Source organism: Dendrobium catenatum, unplaced genomic scaffold (genome assembly GCF_001605985.2).
Source record: "Dendrobium catenatum unplaced genomic scaffold, ASM160598v2 fragScaff_scaffold_1557, whole genome shotgun sequence".
Lineage (NCBI taxonomy): Eukaryota > Viridiplantae > Streptophyta > Magnoliopsida > Asparagales > Orchidaceae > Dendrobium > Dendrobium catenatum.
In genome coordinates, this window is record NW_021320019.1 from 1,899,030 (window position 1) to 1,921,117 (window position 22,088).

Sequence of the window (22,088 nt, forward strand, 5' to 3'; positions counted from 1 at the left end):
TAAGCTCGTCAAAATCGGAGTCCGTTTGGTAACTCAAATAGTGGTTTGAACCTTCCAACAGCGCTTCGGATCCATGATTTGGACCCATTTGGACTCGGATTGGGTCAAATTTGGTGTTGTTGGATTCGTATTTCCGAGACGCTCAGTTTGACTGTAAGCTCGCTGAAATCGGAGTTCAGGTGCTCCCGAATTTAATTTTTGAAGTTTCCAACTTGATTTTGCCTCGAGATTTGTGCCCGATCAAGTTAATTTTCGCATGACGTATCAGATACAGACATCAATTTGTGGTGATTGGTGGTCGACAGTAGCCATTATGGCGGCTCATGGAAGTGGCAGCAACAAAAGTTGAGTGGTGGCCGGGATAAGGGTGATGTCTAGCGGCGACAATGACAATAAATTTATGATACATTTAGAAATCGCCCAAATATGAGAAATTTCAAATAAATCAAAATTGAACTAGATGATAAAATTCAAATATGCTAAAATTTTCTGCTGCATTTGTTTTACTCAAAATAAATATAAATATTCCCAAAACTCTTATATTTAAAATATTTCGCACCCATATCTTCAAATCAAACATCACTTTAATGATTGCATTTCTCTATCATACTCATAAGTAGAGAGGACAAAAAATTGATTATACATGAAGTATAAATTATTAGCAATCATTATACATCGAGATCTACACTTTTTTAATCATAATTTCTTATTATTAAGTACCTGTTCAGCAAATAGTTGGGATGGCTAATGTCTCCACTAGTATTTATTGGTCATTATTTTATTGCTCATATTATGTATGTCTCATTATTATGTTATACTTAAAGAAATACATGTTCATATTTTCCATTATCTTACATGTTCATACTTGAGGAGAGTAACCAAATCCATGTCATTTTCTTAAAATAAACGAGAAAAATGAAAATAGTTGACGATGAAAATATAATAGAAAATTTATATCAAAAAATTTTCAAAATAAGTTTTTGATCTTTTCTTAAAGTAATTTTTTCATATAAAAATTAAAATATTTTACTAAAAATCTTTTTGAAACATAGTAAGAAAGCCATCCCAAAATAATCTTAAGACTTCATTTGGAACAACATTCTTATCACGTCGTTGGGCCAAGTCTTCAGGCCGCGCTATTAGTAAAAATAACCACATGACAGAAAAATAATTAAAATCAAATAATACGTGTCTATCGTTGATTGGAGTCCGGACATAGAGCTACGTCCGTACTGCTCCATGTCCAGAACTTCGCATCGAATAATTTCTCCCATAGCACAGCCCATAATATAAACGCAGATCATATTTGCACGAGCCTGAGCAGCACTTGAATCATGCTAAATAGTACAGTGATATTACATAAGAATATAAAGGCCTAAATTTTTTTGAAGGTTCCACAATAAAAATAATAGACGATGGAAAGAATGAAATTTTATAATAGTTGAAAGGAACGATTAAGGCAAACAATCAGGTAGGGGACTGGTGTAATCATGAGTTCAATATGAACCTGAACACTAAGGTTTCATTTGGGACAGTTTTCTTTCAGCTTCTTAAAGCAGCTTCTTTGTACAAAAATTTTAATTTTTATACTAAGAAGTGCTTTAAGAAATAATAAAAAAACCGTCTCAAACGAAGCCTAAGTTTACAGACGAATATGCAAACTGGTTGTAAATTTAGGAAGAGCAGCAGGAGCTATTTTGGTTTACAGGTTGTCCACGAATTTGAACTGTTGGTGGCCTTGCGCTGTTCATGGCTGGCTGACTTGCCATCCTGAAACAAACTCAGATGAGATTAAATTGGAATTTTATGGATTCATTCGGGACGGTTTTCTTATTGCTTCTTAAAGCAGTTTTTCAGTACATAAATTTTAATTTTTGTACTAAAAACTGCTTTAAGAAGCAGTAAGAAAGCCGTCCCAAATGAAGCCTAAATTTACATGTGTATGGTGAAATCAAAGCAAGGCCATTACGAAAATTAGTCTCACCTGCTCTTGATATCTGCAGCCATGGCCATGAAAGCCTGCTCAACATTAGTTGCATTCTTGGCACTGGTCTCCATGAATGGTATTCCAATCTCATCAGCAAATGCCTGAAATTCAAGTAAACATCAGTTCGCTTATCATTTCAGCAAAAATAATAATAATAATAATAATAATTGAGGCTAAAGTACAATTTAGGAAATGGTGGCCATGTTCTTCAGGAAGATTTGACTATGTTATGTAATTGTCTTTTGGATTTAAGTGTAGACAATAAAACTTGCAAATAGTACAATGCTCTGCTGGAATAGGTTATGTGAATCGACGAATAGAATGACGCGAATAGCTTCCATAGAAATATGTAGAATTATGGACTATCTAACATAAGGAAAGCCCAACATTATAAACGAATGTGAACATAATGTGAAAGTTTTTTCCACAACAAAGATCCATTTTAAACAATGTTTTTCAATTCAAGGTTATATACTAGGTTTTATTTGTAATAGCTTTCTTACTTCTTTCTAAAGCAGCTTTTCAGTACAAAAAAAATTTATATTAAAAGGCTACTTTAGAAAGCAATAAGAAAGCTATCCCAAACGAAACTTTAATTACTTGTAGGCTTAAGTAGTATAATGCTTTCTCTTTACTCTCATAGGCTTCGTTTGAGACAGCTTTTTTGTTGATTTCTAAAACAACTTTTTAAGTACAAAAAATTCATGAATTAGAAAATTTTATACTAAAAAATTGTTTTAGGAAGCAATACAAAAGCTGTCCCAAAAGAAGTCATAATTAACTTCTGCTGATAGAGTTCCCAGAGATTCATCAAAAGAGTAGTTGTATATAAAATCAACGGTTTTCTTTATAGTAGGAACACTAAAAATTGAGGGAAACATCGTATAGCACTTTATACTAAATAAAAAACATCTATCTAGAAACTAATGTGCTAAAATAAAATTAAGCATTCCTAACATCACCTTTGCAGTCTCGTAAGACACAACTTTATTTGCAGTAAGATCACATTTGTTTCCAACAAGAAGCTTGTTAACGTTCTCACTAGCATAGCGGTCAATTTCATTCAACCATTGCTTGACATTGTTGAAGCTTTCCTGGTCTGTTACATCATAAACGACCTGTGAGGTTTATTAGAAGTTTAGCGTTAAGTTTCTAATGTTAAAACCAAATACAATAAAGTAAATAAAAGCCAAGAACTGCATACGATAATCCCATGAGCACCACGATAGTAGCTACTTGTAATTGTCCTGAAACGTTCTTGCCCAGCAGTATCCCACTGTTGCACAATAGTATAAAACACCTCATTTGTGGAAATAATAAATCAAAATAAAATAATTCAAAAAGCACTCAAAACTAAGGTTCTAGAAGAAGTGTAACTGTGAAATATGTTCAAATATGAGCTAAAGAAGCAGCGTGCTTTTTTAATTGAAAAATGGCTCTCTCTTGGAAAAGTGCAAAACTACATAGCTTTCTTTGTTCAAAGCTTATTAACGGGTCGGGTCGACCCGAACCCGAATAATACCGGGTCAATTTCGGGTTGACCCGAACCCGACCCGTAACCCGAAATTGACAGGTCTACATGCAATAACAACTAAAATATACAGGTCAACGCTTCAAGATGATCCAACTGTTGTAAACTTTGGTTTCGTTTGGTTATCAGATACTTTTTGTAAAAGGTAGTTTTAAAGATGTTGATTAAGAGAATGGAGGTTTCTAACGTTGAAGCAAATACGAAAAAGCTTTTGAAAATAGTAGAAAAATGAAGTTTTGTAAAAAGTGTCACATTGAAACAACAATCCAAAAATAATTTTATCGTTTCAAAATAGAAAAGTCAAAATTAAGCCATCTCAAAAGAGGCCTTCAATTATGAAGAAAACATCATTTTTACAAACATTAAAGCAATCATTCATAAACTATAACTTAGATTATACAAATATTAATCAATCGCTACAATTTAACTACTCTACTATCCTACATAGTAGTGGCTTCATGAAATCATAGCAATTTCATTGTTTTTTGGAAACAAAAAAAAATTAGTGCAGTTTCAACCAACATTATAAATCATAGACTAGTAAAATTCCAGACGATGCAACTTACAATCTGAAGCTTAATAGTCTTTCCATCTTGCTCAACAGTGCGTATTTTCTGCAATACAGATGCAAAAGTATGATTATTTTCGCAAAAAGTTCAAATTAATAACACCCCGCCAGAACAAATAAATAGACTTACAAAATCGACTCCGATGGTGCTGATATAACTCTCCAAATATGAATCATCCTACCACAGATCGATATCAATAAGAAATCTTTACAAGAAAGATACTTTGTAACATAAATTAAACAGTCCATAGCATTAGATAATTTAAATTTGAAGGCAGCCCCTGATAAACATTGCAGATACTATCCTCCTATCAATCAAAATCTGGACAAAAATCCGAATAAAACGCATCCACAATACATATCATATGTTGAAAATTAAAGAATCAAGTTGCCATAACCAAGGGATCAAACCTTGGCCAATCACAAACAAATAGATACCAGATAGCCCAAATAATAGCTGAGAAACAGTAAGGATAAAGTTGTACGGAGAAATCAAAGTCACGCAACAATTAAGGAAAATAATCCTTTCAGGAAAAGTACATAAATTTTTTATTAATAGTGCTCACCGGCTCAGGTGGAAAAAATATGAGCATTTTCTGCATACGGTAAACCTTGAAATAGAAAATTGAAGAGAATTGTGCCAATTTTTTATGAGGACATCTATAGACGTTTTCGACGAGTATATCAGCGCAGGAGGCACAGATCGATGGTCACGATCCACAATCTTTATTTTGATGCATAGTTCTATTTTGATATTATGTATTAGTTGATATTACCGATTGTACCCTTTCTTTTATTTGTCTTGAGTAGTAGCTCCAGGGGCATGCACGTCATTGTATTTTGTTTTCTTTAGGCTTATATATTATGGCCTCTTCTATTGTATGAGGGATTATTGATGAATGAAAAAAAATTTCTTGTTGATCTCTTTGTGAGTTCTAAAGTTTCCCTAGATCTCTTTGTGAGTTCTTGAGGAGAGGGTATCGTGGATCTCTTTGTGAGTTCAAGTGGATGTGGTGTTGAGGTTAGTTGCTTTACATTTTCCTTTCCGCCCACGCCTGTTTCTTTCTTCTTCCCTTTCAAGAAATCCTCACCCCACCAAATTCCTTGGAGAACCCGAGCCCCTCCCTCCTTGCCACCGGCCTCCTTGGGACGCCACCTTCCCACCCGCCTGTCGGCCATCCGGTCACCGGCCTTCCATCATCCACCCGCCGGCCCTCTTTTCCCCTAGCCTCCCTAATTGAAATTCAAATGTCGAATTTCAAATTCTTTCCATTTAGGGAAATCCAAATTAGGAAAGTTTCTATAGTGAATCCGATTTTAAAATAAATTAAATTGGATTTATTTTTTTTTTTCTTTCCTAATAATCACTACCTATTTGGAAACCTCTCTACCTCCTTCCCCACTCCCCTCCCTCATGCATGATGCCGCCGGCCCTTTATTGGGCTTCCCCCATTGAATGCTCAATTACTCCTCCACCCTTATTTGAAATTCAAAATTGATTTCAAATATTCTCCCTCCAATTTCACTTGAGCTGACATTAATTTCAGCTTTTATTCTCCCCCCCCTAATCCCTCCCCTTCTCATCATGCCGTCGGCCCCTAGGGGGTTCAAATATTAATTCCCCCCTTAATTACCCATCCCCACTTGGTATTCAAATTTCAAATTCATTTAATCTCCCCCCAATTCTCCTAAAACTGAAATTAATTTCAGTTTTTCCTAAATCCCTCAAACCCTAAGTGGATCTACCCGCCCCTCCCCCCCTATTCTTCTCTCTCTCTCTCTTTACCTGAGCCCACCGCCTCCCCACTTCCTGTAGCCGTCCACCACCCTCTCCTCTCTTGGGCTTTCCTCCTCGTGTTCCCTCATCCCCATGATTACCGTGCATGGCCGATCTTGAGGTCGATCACGGTTTTGCGTACAATGAGCAAGGGGAGATCGACATTTTCCTCTCCCCCTTCTACGAACCGGATTGGGAGTACGACGTCACCGTTGAACGATACGTCAATCGTATCGTGTATTGTCTTGTCGGGACCATTGAACTTCAACGACCACGAACCTCGTGGTCCCTCATTGGACGCTACGTGCCGCCTCCACCTCCGGCTACCTTCCCAACAATGACGTTCCTCGGCTCGTCTTTCCTAGTGGTCACTTCATTTCTAGTGTGGAAGATCTTCCTCCGCTCAACCTAGATCCGTAGAGAGAGAATAGATTCTCAAGGTGAATATCTCATTATTAACTTTTGGATGTGTTATAAGCTTTTACATTACTTCGCCTTTGTATTTGATTGGGAGTGTCTTGGTTATTCTTCACGTATTTCTTTGCCTAAGAAAGTGGAAGACCCCGAATTTTTATAACTTTGAATTGATGCATAACTTTATAAAGGTCAACTTCTACTAAATTCTCTTGTTAATCTTTTGTAACTCCAAGCATGTATTACATCAATTTTTGTTAGTCCTGTTTGTAATCTGATTGTATCGATCAATCGGCTTGTATTGTTGACTGAGACATCAATTTCGCCGATCAAGCTCGTTAAGGAATTGTAGGGGGGCCTCCCCATACTTGGGGTTCGCGGGCCTTGCCACGAATTTTTTTCACCGTACAGTTGTACAGCGCCGCGACACTGTACATTAGAGTACTGCAGTGTTATATACTTGGGCACTGTAGCATAGTAAGATACAACGCGACAACGCTGTAATCTTGACTTGGAAACTGAGAGTGGAATGTTGCGATGCTTTGAGTGAGTGTTGCGGTGCTCCAGAACTAGTGTGTAGCACTGCGAGTTGGGTTGGAGACAGAGAGTAGAGCGCCGCGGCTCTCCAAATCCCAACACTACGAGTCGGGTTGAGTAGTTTTCTTTCTCATTTTTCATACTTCACTTGAAGGGTTGTGTTCCTTGGTGTTTTATAGATGCATCACTTTGTCTGTTTTGAGTAGATGTTTTGAGTATATGTTTTGAGTAGAGAACAAAAAGAAACATGAAGATAAATAAGGAAAGAGTGAGACATAAAGAGATATGTATAGTTTCTCTCAATTTCATAGTGAATTTCTTAGTGTGGTATGGCTTCATAGTTTATTCTCAATTTTGATTTTTTCCACGTCAAATCCTAGTGTACTTTTCCACTATTTTATTTTCTTATTTGTTTCATTGTGCGGTTTTACTTCCCAATAGTTTTTACTTTTTACTTTGTTGCAATTAGGGCTGAAGACAATAAGAAGTAAGGAGTAAAGAAAATAATATTATATTCTTTTAGATTGATTACATTTTCATTTTGCACCACCATATATAGAATAACTCTAATTCTCATTATAGAAAGCCACAATTAATAAAACTTGATCAAATCATATAAAAGCACATAAAAATTTTGAATCCAAATCAAATAAAAAAATTTATGGAGAATAATTATTTTAAGAAGGCTAATTATTCTAAGAAGATCAGGAGTTAGAGTTAGGTAGCTTAGTAGGTAAATAACTGAACTTGGAAGTTGCTGCCATGGTCCATCCCGCCTAGATCAAATTGTGACTTGGCACTCACCATACTCCAAAAAAGAAAACAGGAAAAAGAAAAAAAGAGGAGGATAATCATTTATTAGGTAAGAGGCATACTCTTCAACACCGTTTAGACTTGTTATCATGCTTACGAGAAAAATGATCGGAATTATGCACAAGATAAACTGTATTAAATATTCAAAGATGAGAAATATTTTGTCCTTAATTAGATAAGTTCTCATTAATTAAAAAATTATCAGTATTACTAAGAGGAGTTCCATTCATAACATAAACATTAATTTGCATGTGCTCAACCCAAAATTTTTGTTTAATATGCTTGACATAAAGCACACTTCCAATTGTCCCAAAGATATGCCAAAATTTTCATTTAGCCACACCATTTTATTACATAGGAACCGAGCAAATAAGTTCTTTCTGAATTCTACACTTTGTTAAATAACATAACATATGGATAATGATCACGACAAGCAAAATAAGTATTCTAGGAAGAGTTGGAGAATTCTTTATTTTAGGGGGAGTAATTAACTTCAATATCGATTCCATCCAAAGGCAAATCAACAGTATAATGTGGGGGTATAATTGCACCCATGAAATTCTATAAAATTAAGATTATGAAGAGTTGAAATTGAAAGTAAGATTAATTTACTATTATTATTATTATCGAATAAACAGGGCTAACAAAATAAAGCATTGCCAAATATTTAAATTATCAACTCATATTGTTACTACCTCATTATTTTGCCTACAACTCACAATTCTTATATCTCATTTATTTCTCTCTCTCTCTCTCTCTCTCTCTCTCTCTCTCTCTCTCTCTCCCTCTCTCTATCTCTCTCTCCATTCCCCTTCATCTCAAATAAGGGTGTCCAAAAAAGCGCGATGTTCACAAAAAGTTCACGTTCAATTCAATAACAATTCATGTTTGGTTGATTCATTAAGGAAATGAGCTAAGTTTGAATAAGATTTTTCAATTCATTTACTAAATTATTTAAATATGAACAAGAGCATATTTAATTCTGATCAGCTTGATAAAACCTTGATGTATGTATGCTAAGAGGAGGAATTATATTCAATATCACATATTGGTTTTGGGTGTATGCCAAGTTGATCATCATATTAATTTGAGTAAAGGGAAAATCTAAACTATAATAAGAGGGTACAACTGCACCCCCTAAAATTCAATGAAATGAAAGTAACTAAAAGCTAAAATTTAAAAGTGGGGTTAATTTATGATAATTACCCCCACAAAAAATAGGGTTAAACAAAGTTAGCATTACTCATTGTTTAAATTGCAACTCATACTTGCACACCCTCATTATTATGTCAAATACGCACAATTTATAAAGCCATTTCTCTCTCTCTAACCATTCTCCATCATTCTTCAATACAATTATTGGCGCAAAAAATGCTCGATGTTCACGAATAGTTCATTTTTATAAGTTCAATAAATATTCAGGTTTGAATTATTCACTAAAAAAATGAATTGAGTTTGAATAAGATTTTTAAACTCATCTACCATAGGAGTCTTGAAATGTCATATCATTTACATATAAGTCGAATATGAATAAGAGCCTATTTGATTAAGCGTGTAAATATACATATAAGTTCACTTTATTCTTGCATCTTTCTTCCAAAAAAATCTATCAAATCATCTTTAAAAATGATAAAAGAGATGGTAACGTCCTATGAATCTTAAAGGGCATTTTACTATGAAAATCATAAAACCATGCAATAGCAAACACCAATTGAAAAATTCCTGATGCATTCGATGGCTGGTAATTGGGCCTCTTGTTCATGTTTAGCTCATATTTAGCTCGACAAAAAATGAGCTGAATACGAATAACATTTTTCAACCCGTTAACAAATTAGAACTCATTTGTGTTTGGCTCAATACTCAATGAATCGAGCCAAACAAAGTGTCACTGATTTAGGCATATCTCATTAATAGGTGAAGATTTTACCCATTTATAGGCCTAATCTTGAGTCGCAATCCCCCCCATAGCTCCTAACTAGGTACTTTGTTGCTAGTTTTCTTCTTCATTTTCTCTCCTAAATCATTCCGTTTTGATTTTCCTTTTTGAGTCACAATGCTGTCACGCAAACATAAAGAATGCGTATATCAAAATAATATTTAAGTTATTCATGTTCATAAAATTAAAAAGATTGCAATGTTATATAGTTTTATTTTAAATAATTATTAACTATACATAAGTATTTTTCACCTCACCAGCACAACTAGAGATGATAGATAGGGGCTTGCGCCTATAGGAAACCAGAACTCAGATCAAAAAGTCCTCACCAAATGAGGGCGAAATCTCTGGGTAGTGTCTTATCTAAAACCCAATCTGCCTTCTGAAAATTCCCTTGGGATCACATCCTAAAATTGGAATTTTTCGGAGCCCACAGAATTGAGATGAATAAATCGAGAAAATGAAAGAAATTTTATTTTATTCTAAAATAATGGATTGTGTTATTTGATTTTCTAGTTTTTGAACTCCTTATATAGCAACTCTTTGTTTTGCCTGGTAGCTTCTCTATTTTAGTTGGCTCAATGCCTCATTTTTTGTTGGCCTTCAGTTTTGAATATCTGTCGATAAGAGATCTCTTCTATTATGAAAATTTTGGTGCTCATTGTGACCTCCATGATAACACCTTATCTTTGGGGCTTCCTGCAATTCTTGTGGCTTCTATAACGTGTTGTGTCTGTTATGTGGTTTTGTATTTCTCTTAAATTGGATACTACTATAAAATTAAACTATGAATTTTTATTTATAATATTCATGAAATTTTGAGATTATAAATATATGATTTTGAGGCATATAAAATCTTAAGTTGAATATATTTTGATTCAATAAATTTCTAAGCGGATGTAATTCCTTCTAGCTTTTCCTAGTATAAGTTAAGAATTGAGATTGAAGATTTCAGACATAAATTTTCTCCTTATACAAGCACAAAGTTTAGCTTATAATAATTTATATATAATAAATTAGATACTAAAGAGAGCAAAAGATATATGTATAAGTTAGTCAAACAAAGAGATAAGAGTAGTAAGGATTTAATTAGTTCAAGTGAAATATATTCATGATGAAGATTAAAAAATATTTTTATTAAAAGAGGATATTCAACAAAGGTAGTTGAGATATTTTTCTAAACTTTTCAATGAAAATTATGAGAATGCGATTGACTTTAGTGACCTTAGCACCCTAAATGAAAATAAATATTTTTATTTTTATCGACGTATTAGTAAAACCGAAGTTAGAGAGACTTAAAAAAAGAATTGTGGAAAAGCTGTTGGATCTGATGATATTCCAATAGAGGTGTGGACATGCTTAGGAGATTAATGAATTTCTTGGATTATTAAACTTTTTTTTATTATTTTGAAGACTAAAAAAGATGTCAGATGAGTGGATAATGAGTGTGTTGATTCATATTTTTAAGAATAAAGGTAATGCACAAAATTATGCGAATTATAGAGGAACTAAGCTAATGTGTCATACTTTAAAACTGTGGGAGAGAGGTTATGGAGCATAGGTTGCGGCTTGATACTAATGTTTCTCAAAATAAATTTGGATTAATGCCTAGTAGATCTACTATGGAAGCTATACATTTATTGAGAAGTTTGATGGAGAAGTATAGAGAGAATTAGGAGGATCTACATATGATATTTATTGATTTAGAGAAAGCATATGATAAAGTTCCAACAGAAGTGTCATGGAAAGTTTTAAAAAAGAAAGGGGTTAATAATGCTTATATTCAAGTCGTTGAGGATATGTATGCATGAGCTACTACTTGTGTTCAAACACAAGGTGGTTTGACCATATATTTTCCTATTTCAGTTGGATTACATCAAGGATCAACCTTAAGCCATATCTTTTTTCTTTAGTCATGGATGTTCTCACTAGACATTTGCAAGAGGTTGTACCATGGTGAATGATTTTTGTTGACAATATTCTTCTTGTTGATAAGACTAAAGATGGAGTTGAAGGTAAACTTGAATTATGGAGTTCAATCATAGAGTCTAAAGGCTTTCATTTGAGTAGATCTAAAATTGAATATATGAAGTGTAATTTTAGTAATAATAGATCTAGTGGGGGATTGTGACTTTGGGTGATCAAGTCATTAATAAGAGTACATGTTTTTGATATTGGGTTTATTGTTCAGAGTGATGGTGAAATAGATGGGGATATTATTAGTAGAATTCAATTTGGATGGTTGCAATGGAGGAATGCATCGGGTTTGTTGTGTGATAGAAAAGTCCTTCTCAAACTTAAGGGAAAATTTTATAAGACGGTGGTTATACCTGCAATGCTTTATGGTGCATAATGTTGACCATTAAAAGAGAAGCATAATATTTAGTTGAGTATTGTAGAGATGAGGATGCTTAGGTGGATGAGTGGCTTTACTCATAGAGATGTGATACGAAATGAGCATATATGTGAAGAGGTTGGAGTAGCTCCAATGGAAGATAAGATTAGAGAGTCTCCTTTTATGGTTTAGTCACATAAAATGGCGGCCTTCCGATGACCCGGTTAGGAAAGTAGATGTATTATATTTGACTTATGTTAAGAAAGATAGAGGTAAACCTAAAAAGATTTGATCATAAAATGTTATAAATGACCATTATTTATTAGATTTATATGAGAATTTAACTCTCAATAGGACACAATGAAGAAAAAAGATTCATGTAGCCAACCCCACATAGTGGGATAGAAGCTTGACGATGATGTTGTAGTTGTTGTACAAGCACAAAGTTTGGTGTGCCTATTTGGTGATCTAGCAACTTTCATTTTTCTATTCCCTAATTTATAGTTAAAAGTAAGCACATTAATTGAGTTTATCAGATCTAGTATTATCTAATTTTAAGCTATGACGTATATTTCAATCAAATATAGGGTTTTCATGCTTTCGAATTTGTATGTGATATATGATATATCTCATGAATAGCTATTGCATTATCAATTATGCCATGTTATTTTTTTATTCTTAGTTTCATCTAAGGAAATAAAAATACTTGCCCAAATTAAAATTTCCTAAATTACAAATTTGAATGTAAGTTTGTTATTTTATGCATCTTATCGTAGGTCTGCATTAAGAAACCTTAAACCCGAAGATGACTTCCATCCTGAGGCAAACATCCGAGGTAGTTGCCAAACCAACCACGTGGAAGACATCAAAATAAATTTGCAAAATGTAAAAAAATCATTATTTGTAAATTACTTGGATAAAGCATAGGTGATGCATTTAAGAGGCAACTGAGGTTTAGTAAACATGAGAATTACTTCACAAGAAGCTTACAGAAGGGTTATAGGTATTAAACAATATGTTAGCTAGTTAACAATACATAATAGAAGTAAAACTTTAAAAAATTAGTTAGTTAACACTACATAATAAAGAACAAAAACATTAAAAAAGGATGCAAGTAGTTCAAAATATTTTAGTTAGTTAAAATTATATAATATAGCAGAAAACAATACAAAATTTTTCTACTTACAGCAAATCTTAGAAGGATGCATGATTTGCCAACACCAGAGTCTCCAATAAGCAAAAGCTTAAACAGATAATCACTGCAAAAAAAAAGTAAATATATTTCTCTTTAAAATGATTACCTTTTGATAAGTCATTTTTAGAATAGTAACATTTAGAGATATCCAAAGAGCGAGGAATATAAAGAGAGAGCTTCAAAAAAATTGAGCTTCTATCCCACATAGGTATGAGTGGGTTAAGTTCATAACCATAAATATGCATGTACATATATAAATTTTAATTCAACTATAAAAATAGTTTGCAAGAAAAATAAATTGAATATGAAAGTTCTAGTACTTACCTCTGCTTAATAGTGTCAAGGCTTCAACTCCTTAAATTGATGAAACTAGTAAATGTATAGTTTGCATGGAGTTATAGGCTTTGTTTGGGATAACTTTTTGATTGCTTTGTGGTTTTAAAAATAATGTGCATTTAGTTGAGAACTTTTTCACCCATTTTTTCAAAATTTTTTGCCTTCAAAAACTATTTTTGGAAAAACATATTGAAAACTCTGGCTGAGAAGGGAGCTTAAGCAAAAATAAAAAAAACATAAACTGTCCCCAAACGAAGCTATAGATACTTCACAAACCAATTGATTCATATAATTATTTATATAAAATATTGATATGAACAATAATAAAATTGTCTTAGAGAGAGAAAAAAATAATGAAAGGTACCTACCACCAAAACTAAATAGTTAGAGCATAACAAATAAATTGTAAATCGAAGTAAAAAGATTCATTGCGGCAATTAAGACAGCATCATCACAATCATTATCTTATCCCAATTCTTAGGGGTCGACAAGAAAAAAAAACAGAACAGGTGGAACAAGATTACTCAAAATTGAGAAGATTATTCATATTTCTTAGATGGCATAGCCTTCATATTTATCAAATTAAGATGCATTCCATGCCATGGTCACAAATTTTCGGTTCAGCCTATAATTCCCCTCGGTAGAAGTGGGCAAGTTACATACATTCAACCGAACTGTAGAAATGGTATAAGAAAACAAAAATAAAAGGAGTTCTGAATTCTGCAAACAATAATGCATTATGGGTCTTCTCTCATTTCTTAAGTGTAAAAAACAAAAGGGCCAGGTCTTTCACCATCTAATACCGCCAAATTCAGACAAAAAAAAATTATTCATGGATGTAACGTTACAAAATATGAATGATGCGCTTCCATAATTTAACAAAAAAAAAAAAAAAAATTGCACGCAAAATGTAAAAAAGGATCAACCTTTTAACACCGACAAACCATCCAACACATAATGAAGCCTAAGAAAGAGCCGACCCAACAATAGCCATCTATTTAGATACGAGTTTATAAAAATTACATCCTTTCTATACCCAAAAAAAAAAATGATAGAGGCATAACGTTAGTAAACGTAGGCTAAAGGAATCATAAATTGTCGTATAACCAAGCCACCCAAACCACAAACTTCAACGACAATATAATCTAAAGCCCAGATCTGGAGAAAATATCAGGTGCGAATAGCACCGTGGAGGTAGATGCGGACCAGATCTCGACAAACAGTCGCTCAAAATCGTAATCAAAGCAACATAAAGCCAATTCCCTTAGTAATCAAGAAAATCACAATCACCAAATGACTCCAAAAACTAAATCGCTCCAGCCTTATAATAAAAATTCCCTTCTACATCCAGATAGATCAAAACCTACGTATACAACCAATTCTTCGACACAATTAGAAAATTGGACTTGGAAGAACTTACTACTCGGTATTCATGATTACAGATCGAAGGAGCCGCCGCTATGGTTGCTGCGCTCTCTCCGGCGGGATTCTCCACGAGAAAGCTTTCCTGAAAATACTCGGATCAAAAGTTCGATCAAATCGATGCGAGAAGGAGAAAGGAAGGCCCGAAAAAATGGGAAGATATCCAAGCGGTTGAAATGGACGGAGCGAGATTGAAGAGGCCGAAACTTCCAATTTTGTAAAGAGGCGAACACCTTATAGGAGCGGCCTGCGGTTGGATCTTTAAATTATTAATAATTTGACCTCGGTCTCTTCTATCAAATGTTGAGCCTAACATCAAATCGATGCGAGAAGGAGAAAGGAAGGCCCGAAAAAATGGGAAGATATCCAAGCGGTTGAAATGGGCGGAGCGAGATTGAAGAGGCCGAAACTTCCAATTTTGTAAAGAGGCGAACACCTTATAGGAGCGGCCTGCGGTTGGATCTTTAAATTATTAATTTGACCTCGGTCTCTTCTATCAAATGTTGGCCTAACCGCGTAAGAAAAAAAAAATCATTTCAGGATGAATTTTATTATCATTAAAATTTAATTTAAATTATTATTATTATTATTATTATTTGAAGTTTCCCCACACGGGACCTCTGGAATTGGAAGGTACTCAAACTTGACTTCGCCGTATTGGGGGAAGTTGCTTCTAACTTTTCTTGCCTTCGTCAACTTACAGCGTCTACGCTAATTTTGATTAAAGAGAATGTTAAGGTATTCTGATTCAAATTTGATTAGAATAATCTTTGTAGTTGATATATCATCCAAAAATATGCTTAATACTCACCAATTTCAACATATTTGCATGAGGGACTTTCGAAATTAAATCTAGGATCATCTAAACTGCAATTTTAGGCAAATTTATAGTTAAATTGAACATCATTACAAGAAAAAAACTAATAATATTAAAATTGGTCCAATTCGATCTCGAATGAACTTAGAACAAGCACTTAAAACTCACTTGAAAACTTTGAGGTATTAGTTGGATGATCAAATGTCTCCAAATTTGACATATTTACATTAAGATTGAGCATCTCAATAAGATAAATCTAACAAGCATAATATCATTTAATTCTAATGACATTAAGGCTTCGATTGGATGACTTTCTTACAGCTTCTTAAAGCAGCTTTCTAGTACAAATATTTTATTTTTTGTGCTTGAAAGCTGCTTTAAGAAGCATCAATAAAGTAGTCACAAATGAAGCTTAAGACATTTAAATGTTGAACGCATGTTTTATGATCAAAAGAATCACTAAAGGCCATCTGATGGAGTGTTCTAGATTTTATCTATATTAAATGCATGTCACTCTAAAAATTTATAAATAGGCACCTACTCTGTACATGAAGAGGGACTAGGAGGTTGGATTTTGGTTTGAGATTCAAAGGAGCTCTTAAAACTCTAAGGATCCTAGACCACCACTGAAGGACCAGTGTTCAATGCATCGTTGGATCCTCATCTTACTATCGACATTGGACCATGATCAATCGTTGCCACAAGACCAATGATCGACTACTGCCTTTGAGCTAATGCCCTATTGCCACTATCAAATTACTGTTGAACATTGTTGTCTTCCATTGTCCGACCCTATAGTCAAAACACTACCTAATGTTGTCGTTGAGCCACCGCCCAATTGTTATTATTAGAATATCACCCTATCACCATCATCACATAATGATTATCTGACCTTCGTCACTTGACAACGGTCCACCAAACTTGGTCGCCTGACTATGTTTCTCTGATCTATGTTGCGTAACTACGGTCCTTTGGACTACCACCACCCAACTACATTTCTTCGGACCACTGTCACTTGACTCTGATCCTTTTGACCACCGTCTATCGACAATGATGCTCTGGTTAATTGTCACTCAACTATAGTCATTTGGCTATCGTCGTCCGACAACGATCCTTACCTTTCGCTCTATACGATCCTTTGACTGTCATATAACTACAGTCCTCTGACTACTATCATTCAAATGGTCCTTATTAACACCATCATCTACCTACTAACCTTCGAGGTCCATCACCCAACTACAATTCTTTTAATTGCCAACACCCAACTACGGTCCTCCAAATTTTTTCATATGGCCTTCTAATTGCTATTATCAAACTACACCGACGTTCATTGAACTTATCATGTACCATGACTAAAATAATATCAATGCATATCATCATTTATATGGCTAATGCAACCATCAACACTAACTCTAACCCCCGATATTAGTTTTGAGATTTATGCTAAACTTATTGGTCTTTGATCTACTCTTCTCAAGGGAGTACACCCAACAAATAAACAATACAATATCTCAAAGATAACTCTCATGCCACATGATTCTACTAAAATTAACAATGCAATATGTTCTAAATAGTTTATGTTTGAATTATATTTAATTAATGTATTCCTCTGAGAAATGATATCATTTGTAACTAATGAGTAATGATGAATGCTAGTGGAATCATATTAATTGGGTCGAGCCTTGTAATTTTTTTTAAAGTTTTTCACATTAAAAATTTTGTATCTCTTATAATTATATTGTATTCCTCTCTCATCTATGCATGTGTTGGATATTTGTAAAAGTTAGGAATTTGAACCCTCTATCTCTCTACTACCAAAAAATGTTTTGGCATGAAGCAATACTATAAACATTTATTTTGAGATAGATATAATTTACAATAAATCAATTAAAATTAAAATGTATCATTCTTGAAGAAAATTTCATTCTATAAGTTTCATTTAATTGAAATTTGACTGTGTTGTGTTCTACAAATTCACCATAATAGAGAAAGTTTTATATTCTAACTTTATAGGAAGGTCTATCAAATACACCGTAAAAAAGAAAATGCAAATAATATCAATTTTTATGTGAAAAATCTAAAAAGAGAAAAAAAAATCATAGGACCTCCTATAGTTGAAATAATCCACTACAATTAGAGAAATAATGATATAAAATTTGAATCACTAGTTTGGTCTCCTATAATTGTAGCAAAAATTATGTGAGAAGTAATTGATGGATGATTATGGTAGACGGAGGTTTTCAGTCAAGCAACGATGGTTGGTCGGCCTTACGATCAAAATACTATGACGGCTTTACGATCAAAATACTATGACAAAGGCAAATTACGATTTGGAGTTATAATGACTCTAGAAAAAAATTGAAAAAGTCAAAATACGGGCTATTACACCTGTAATGATTTATGGTGCAAAATGTTGGTCATTAAAAGAGAAGAATAATACTAAGTTAAGTATTGCAGAGATGAGAATGCTCAATTGGATGAGTGGATTTACTGTTAGAGACAGGATACAAAATGAGCATATACGTGAAAAGGTTGGAGTTACTCCAGTGGAAGATAGGATTAGATAGAGTTGCCATAGATGATTTTGTCAAATAAAACGACGGTCTTCTGATGACCCGATTAAGAAAGTAGGGTTATTAGATTTAACTTATATTAAGAAAGGTAGATGTAGTCCTAAAAAGACTTGGTTATAAAATAATAGAAATGATATTTCTTTATTAGATTTAAATGAGAATTTGGCTTTTAACATGACACAATGAATAAAAAAAGATTCAGGTAGCCGACCCCACTTAGTGGGACAAAGGCTTCATGTTGTTGTTGCATTGTATCTTTAAGGTTTTGTCTGGGACAATTTTCTTAATGTTTTTTAAAATAGCTTGTTAGTAAAAAAAATTTAATTCGCGAAAGTTTTGTACTAAAAATTGTTTTACAAAGCAAGAAAAAAACTGGCCCAAACGAGACTTAAGATTCATATTAATTGTTATACTCCCAATAATAAAACTGAATTGAAAGGGCATGAATTGAAGGATCAAGCCTAAAGTTCACGCCAATGGGGTTTGCCATATCATGATTTAAGGGATGAAAATACCATGGACTCAAAATCTAGAAGGATAGGATCTCATACAATTTTTTCCAATTGAATTGGAAATTTTCCTATCCTTAAAATAGTATGATTGTTATTTTATATAAATAGAAAAAAAAAATTTAATAAGAATATTTGACATAATTTACCGCAGAATTGTGTAAAAACTCTTAAATTTTTGCTGAAATTATTTTATTTTCAATGTATGGAAAGGCTCTTAAGCCCATCTAATAAAAATTGTATTTGGCAATTTTTTCCCAAAACAATATAAGAATAAATTCTTCAAATTCTAACTATGAAATTCTATTGGAGGACAATATTATCTAATGGTTACTTATATATATTTATTTGAAATAATTATAACTATTAAACATTTCTCAATACTTTGAGTCCTTGCCTTTTCTCCATCCTCAAGTAAAAAAAATGAATAAAAGGTTCTAAGCTAAATGATTTTTTTTTTTTTTTTGTGTTTTCTTTAGGTTTATTTATTTATTTGTTTATTTTTCGTTCCTTTTTTTTTAAGTTATAATTTTAAATTTGTCTTTACTTTTTCTTTTTGTGAAGTTCCTCTAATCATCACACACGTTCACTTTTCAAAAATGAAAAACCTACCACCTATTTTTCTTGAATTCTTATGGAAGGTGTCGTTAACTTCTCTAAAAATAGTCAAATGAATGAAACTCATGATTTTATCTCTTTATCTCTTTTTTTAAAGAGGTTATTTTATTTTTTATTCAAAATCTTCATCATATTATAAATTGGATTTTAAAACCGATCTTTTTCATCTCTCTATATTTTTGTTTATCACATAGGGATCTTTTGCAAGTTGTTGAATCTTCATCATAATTTTCTTAATTAAGTAGTTCATTTTGTCAATATAATAGGTTTACTTTTGTTTTTAAAATTTTAGAAAAGTAGCATATTAAAAAAAAAGTGGTTAATGATGCCAAATAAAAAAATGTGTAATGGCGTCAAAATTAAGAAAGATACATAAAGTGTATCAAAAATTAAAAGATGCGCAAAGTGAGTCAAAAATTTGACAAGAGGTATAAAATGAGCCCACAAAAAGTAATGCTTACCTTTCTTGTACTTTTTAAAGCTTAAGAAAACCCTTGATATTTTTTATACTTGAGCTTAAAAATCATGATTCCTGATTCACCAAGTTTTGTATTAATCTTCTAGAGTAACAAAGAATATTTATCTTTTAATTTTAATTTAAAATAATTTATATATTTATACATATCATTTTCATTTTTAAAATGATGTATGCCAATAACTTTAATTGTTTTTTTTTAAATAAAAAGATAATCTTGAACTTGCATATAACATCACGAATTTAAAATTTAATTGGAAAAAAAGAAGTTTTGAGATTTTATAGATTTGCTTATGAGAAGGTTTTCGCTAGAAAGTATTAGAGATTATTTTTTAAATTGATTTTGAATGAGAATTTTACTCTTAATAAGACAGTAGAGAAAAAAAAAAACAATGTAACCAACCACATATAGTGAGATAAAAACTTGATGATATTATTGTTGTTGGCGCTTATGAGAAGGCTAAAAAGCTATAAAAAGAGAAAAATTAGAAAAAAAAAATAAATAAAAAAGACTTTTTAAATTTAATTTGTGTAGGAATTATACTTTTTATACAGATGGTCGCACATACCCTAAGAGTAGAAGAAAATTAGAATTATAAGTTCAATGTTCTTTCAGATAAAACTCGGCCATATTCATTTATTTAAATAATTACACAAAATTAAATTATTCTAATTTTCAACATATAAATGAACGCATACCTACCCGTTTTTTTGTATAAGCTTTGCTTTCTCTAAGAATATAATAAACAAATTACATTTTTTTTTTTTTAAATTTCAAGCAAAGTACTAAAATGATTAACATTGATTTAATCGTACAAGTTTAGATTATTTTTATTAAATAAAATAAACCAATCCAGTTGAGAAACCAAGCAACTCCAAATCCAACTCGTCGCCATTGCTAATAAAATTAGAGTCTTATTGCTTCTTAAAATAAATTTTTAGTACAAAAATTTTTAAACTAAAAAATTTATAATATAAAATTCCTTTTAAAAGCAATAAGAAAACTATCTTAAATGAAGCCTTAAGCAACTTATGCAATTTAGGTTTTATTTGTGATGACTTTTTTATTGCTTCTTAAAGCAGTTTTAAGAAACATTAAAAAAACAGTAAATTTTTTGTACAAAAAAACTGCTTTAAAAAGTAGTAAGAAAGCTGTCCCAAACAAAACCTTAAAGCTTCTTATCGATAAGCTTTCCACCGGTCCACATTTACACATCATGCATCTATATGCATGCAAGAAATGAAGGTAAGATACAAAACTCAAATAACAAATAGCATATTATGAAGTAAATATGATATAATACTCCATTATTAAATAAATATTTTTTAAACAAATCAGTTGTCTTGTTCTACCTTTCTCAAGACTGAAGGAATATTATGGGAAAGATTGTTTGATAAGCACCATCCAAAATTAGAACTAAGAATTTGTTTAGGACAATTTTTTAATTGCTTTCAATAAGTTTTTATGTTATGAAGTTATTTTTCACAATAATGGGAGATTTACATACATACCACTTTATACCACTCTATTTACATATTTAACACTTAAAAATTTTAATATTACATACATACCACTCATAGTTCATTTTAATATCAAATATGAGTGGTAGAAATGAAATATATGAGTGGTAGTAAAAAAATATAAGTGATATATTTGATATTAAAATAATATAGGATGATATGCATGTAATATTAAAATTTTAGGTGTTAGATATATAAATAGAATGTTATAAAGTGGTATATATGTAAATTTCCCTTTAAAAAATTAATTTTGACACAAATGTTTTACAATTATCTTTATTAAAAATTAGAGAGATCCCAAATATGTTATAATTATATTGATAGATAAGGAGCCATACCTTCATTTTTGTAAAGTTAGACTCTGATTGCATGCTCTCAATTAAGAAACCCAACAACTAGAAATTTAATGCTCCTTTAAAGAATTGAGTTGTTAAACTAAACTACCTACTGAGTTTTCACCATTTTCAATAACATTCTTCGTGCATAAAGAATTTGGAGAACATGTTCAGAAAATAGTAAAAATGAGGAAGAATGATATGTATCCTTTGATGTTCTTACTTATAAAGCTTATTATGATATTTGTCAATTACTAAAGCAACAATTGAACGAGCATTTTCTACAATGAACATTATAAAGAATCGTTTATGCAATCATATGAGAAACTTTAGGATGAATGATTGTTTACTTTCGATCTTTTATTGAAATTGATATATTTAAAAATATT

At 32.2% G+C, this 22,088-nt stretch overlaps 1 protein-coding gene across 1 annotated transcript; it reads right to left on the reverse strand.

Moving 5' to 3' along the window:
* Positions 1–1,305: 1,305 nt before the first annotated feature.
* LOC110093829 (GTP-binding protein YPTM2) lies at positions 1,306–15,072 on the reverse strand. Its single transcript, XM_020818835.2, has 8 exons — positions 14,850–15,072; positions 13,085–13,157; positions 4,217–4,264; positions 4,085–4,132; positions 3,192–3,263; positions 2,950–3,105; positions 1,985–2,088; positions 1,306–1,770 (listed from the first exon to the last, which is right to left on the reverse strand). The coding sequence occupies exons 1-8, from the start codon at positions 14,861–14,863 to the stop codon at positions 1,674–1,676; spliced, it is 612 nt and encodes a 203-aa protein (XP_020674494.1). The 5' UTR covers positions 14,864–15,072; the 3' UTR covers positions 1,306–1,673.
* Positions 15,073–22,088: the final 7,016 nt, after the last annotated feature.

Bases quoted from the DNA above. Each gene is read 5' to 3' on its own strand.
- LOC110093829 (XM_020818835.2), bottom strand. The intron at 4,133-4,216 runs GTAAGTCTATTT...TCTGTATTGCAG, and splicing joins GCACCATCGGAGTCGATTTT to AAAATACGCACTGTTGAGCA. The intron at 2,089-2,949 runs GTGATGTTAGGA...CTTGAATTTCAG, and splicing joins TGTCTTACGAGACTGCAAAG to GCATTTGCTGATGAGATTGG.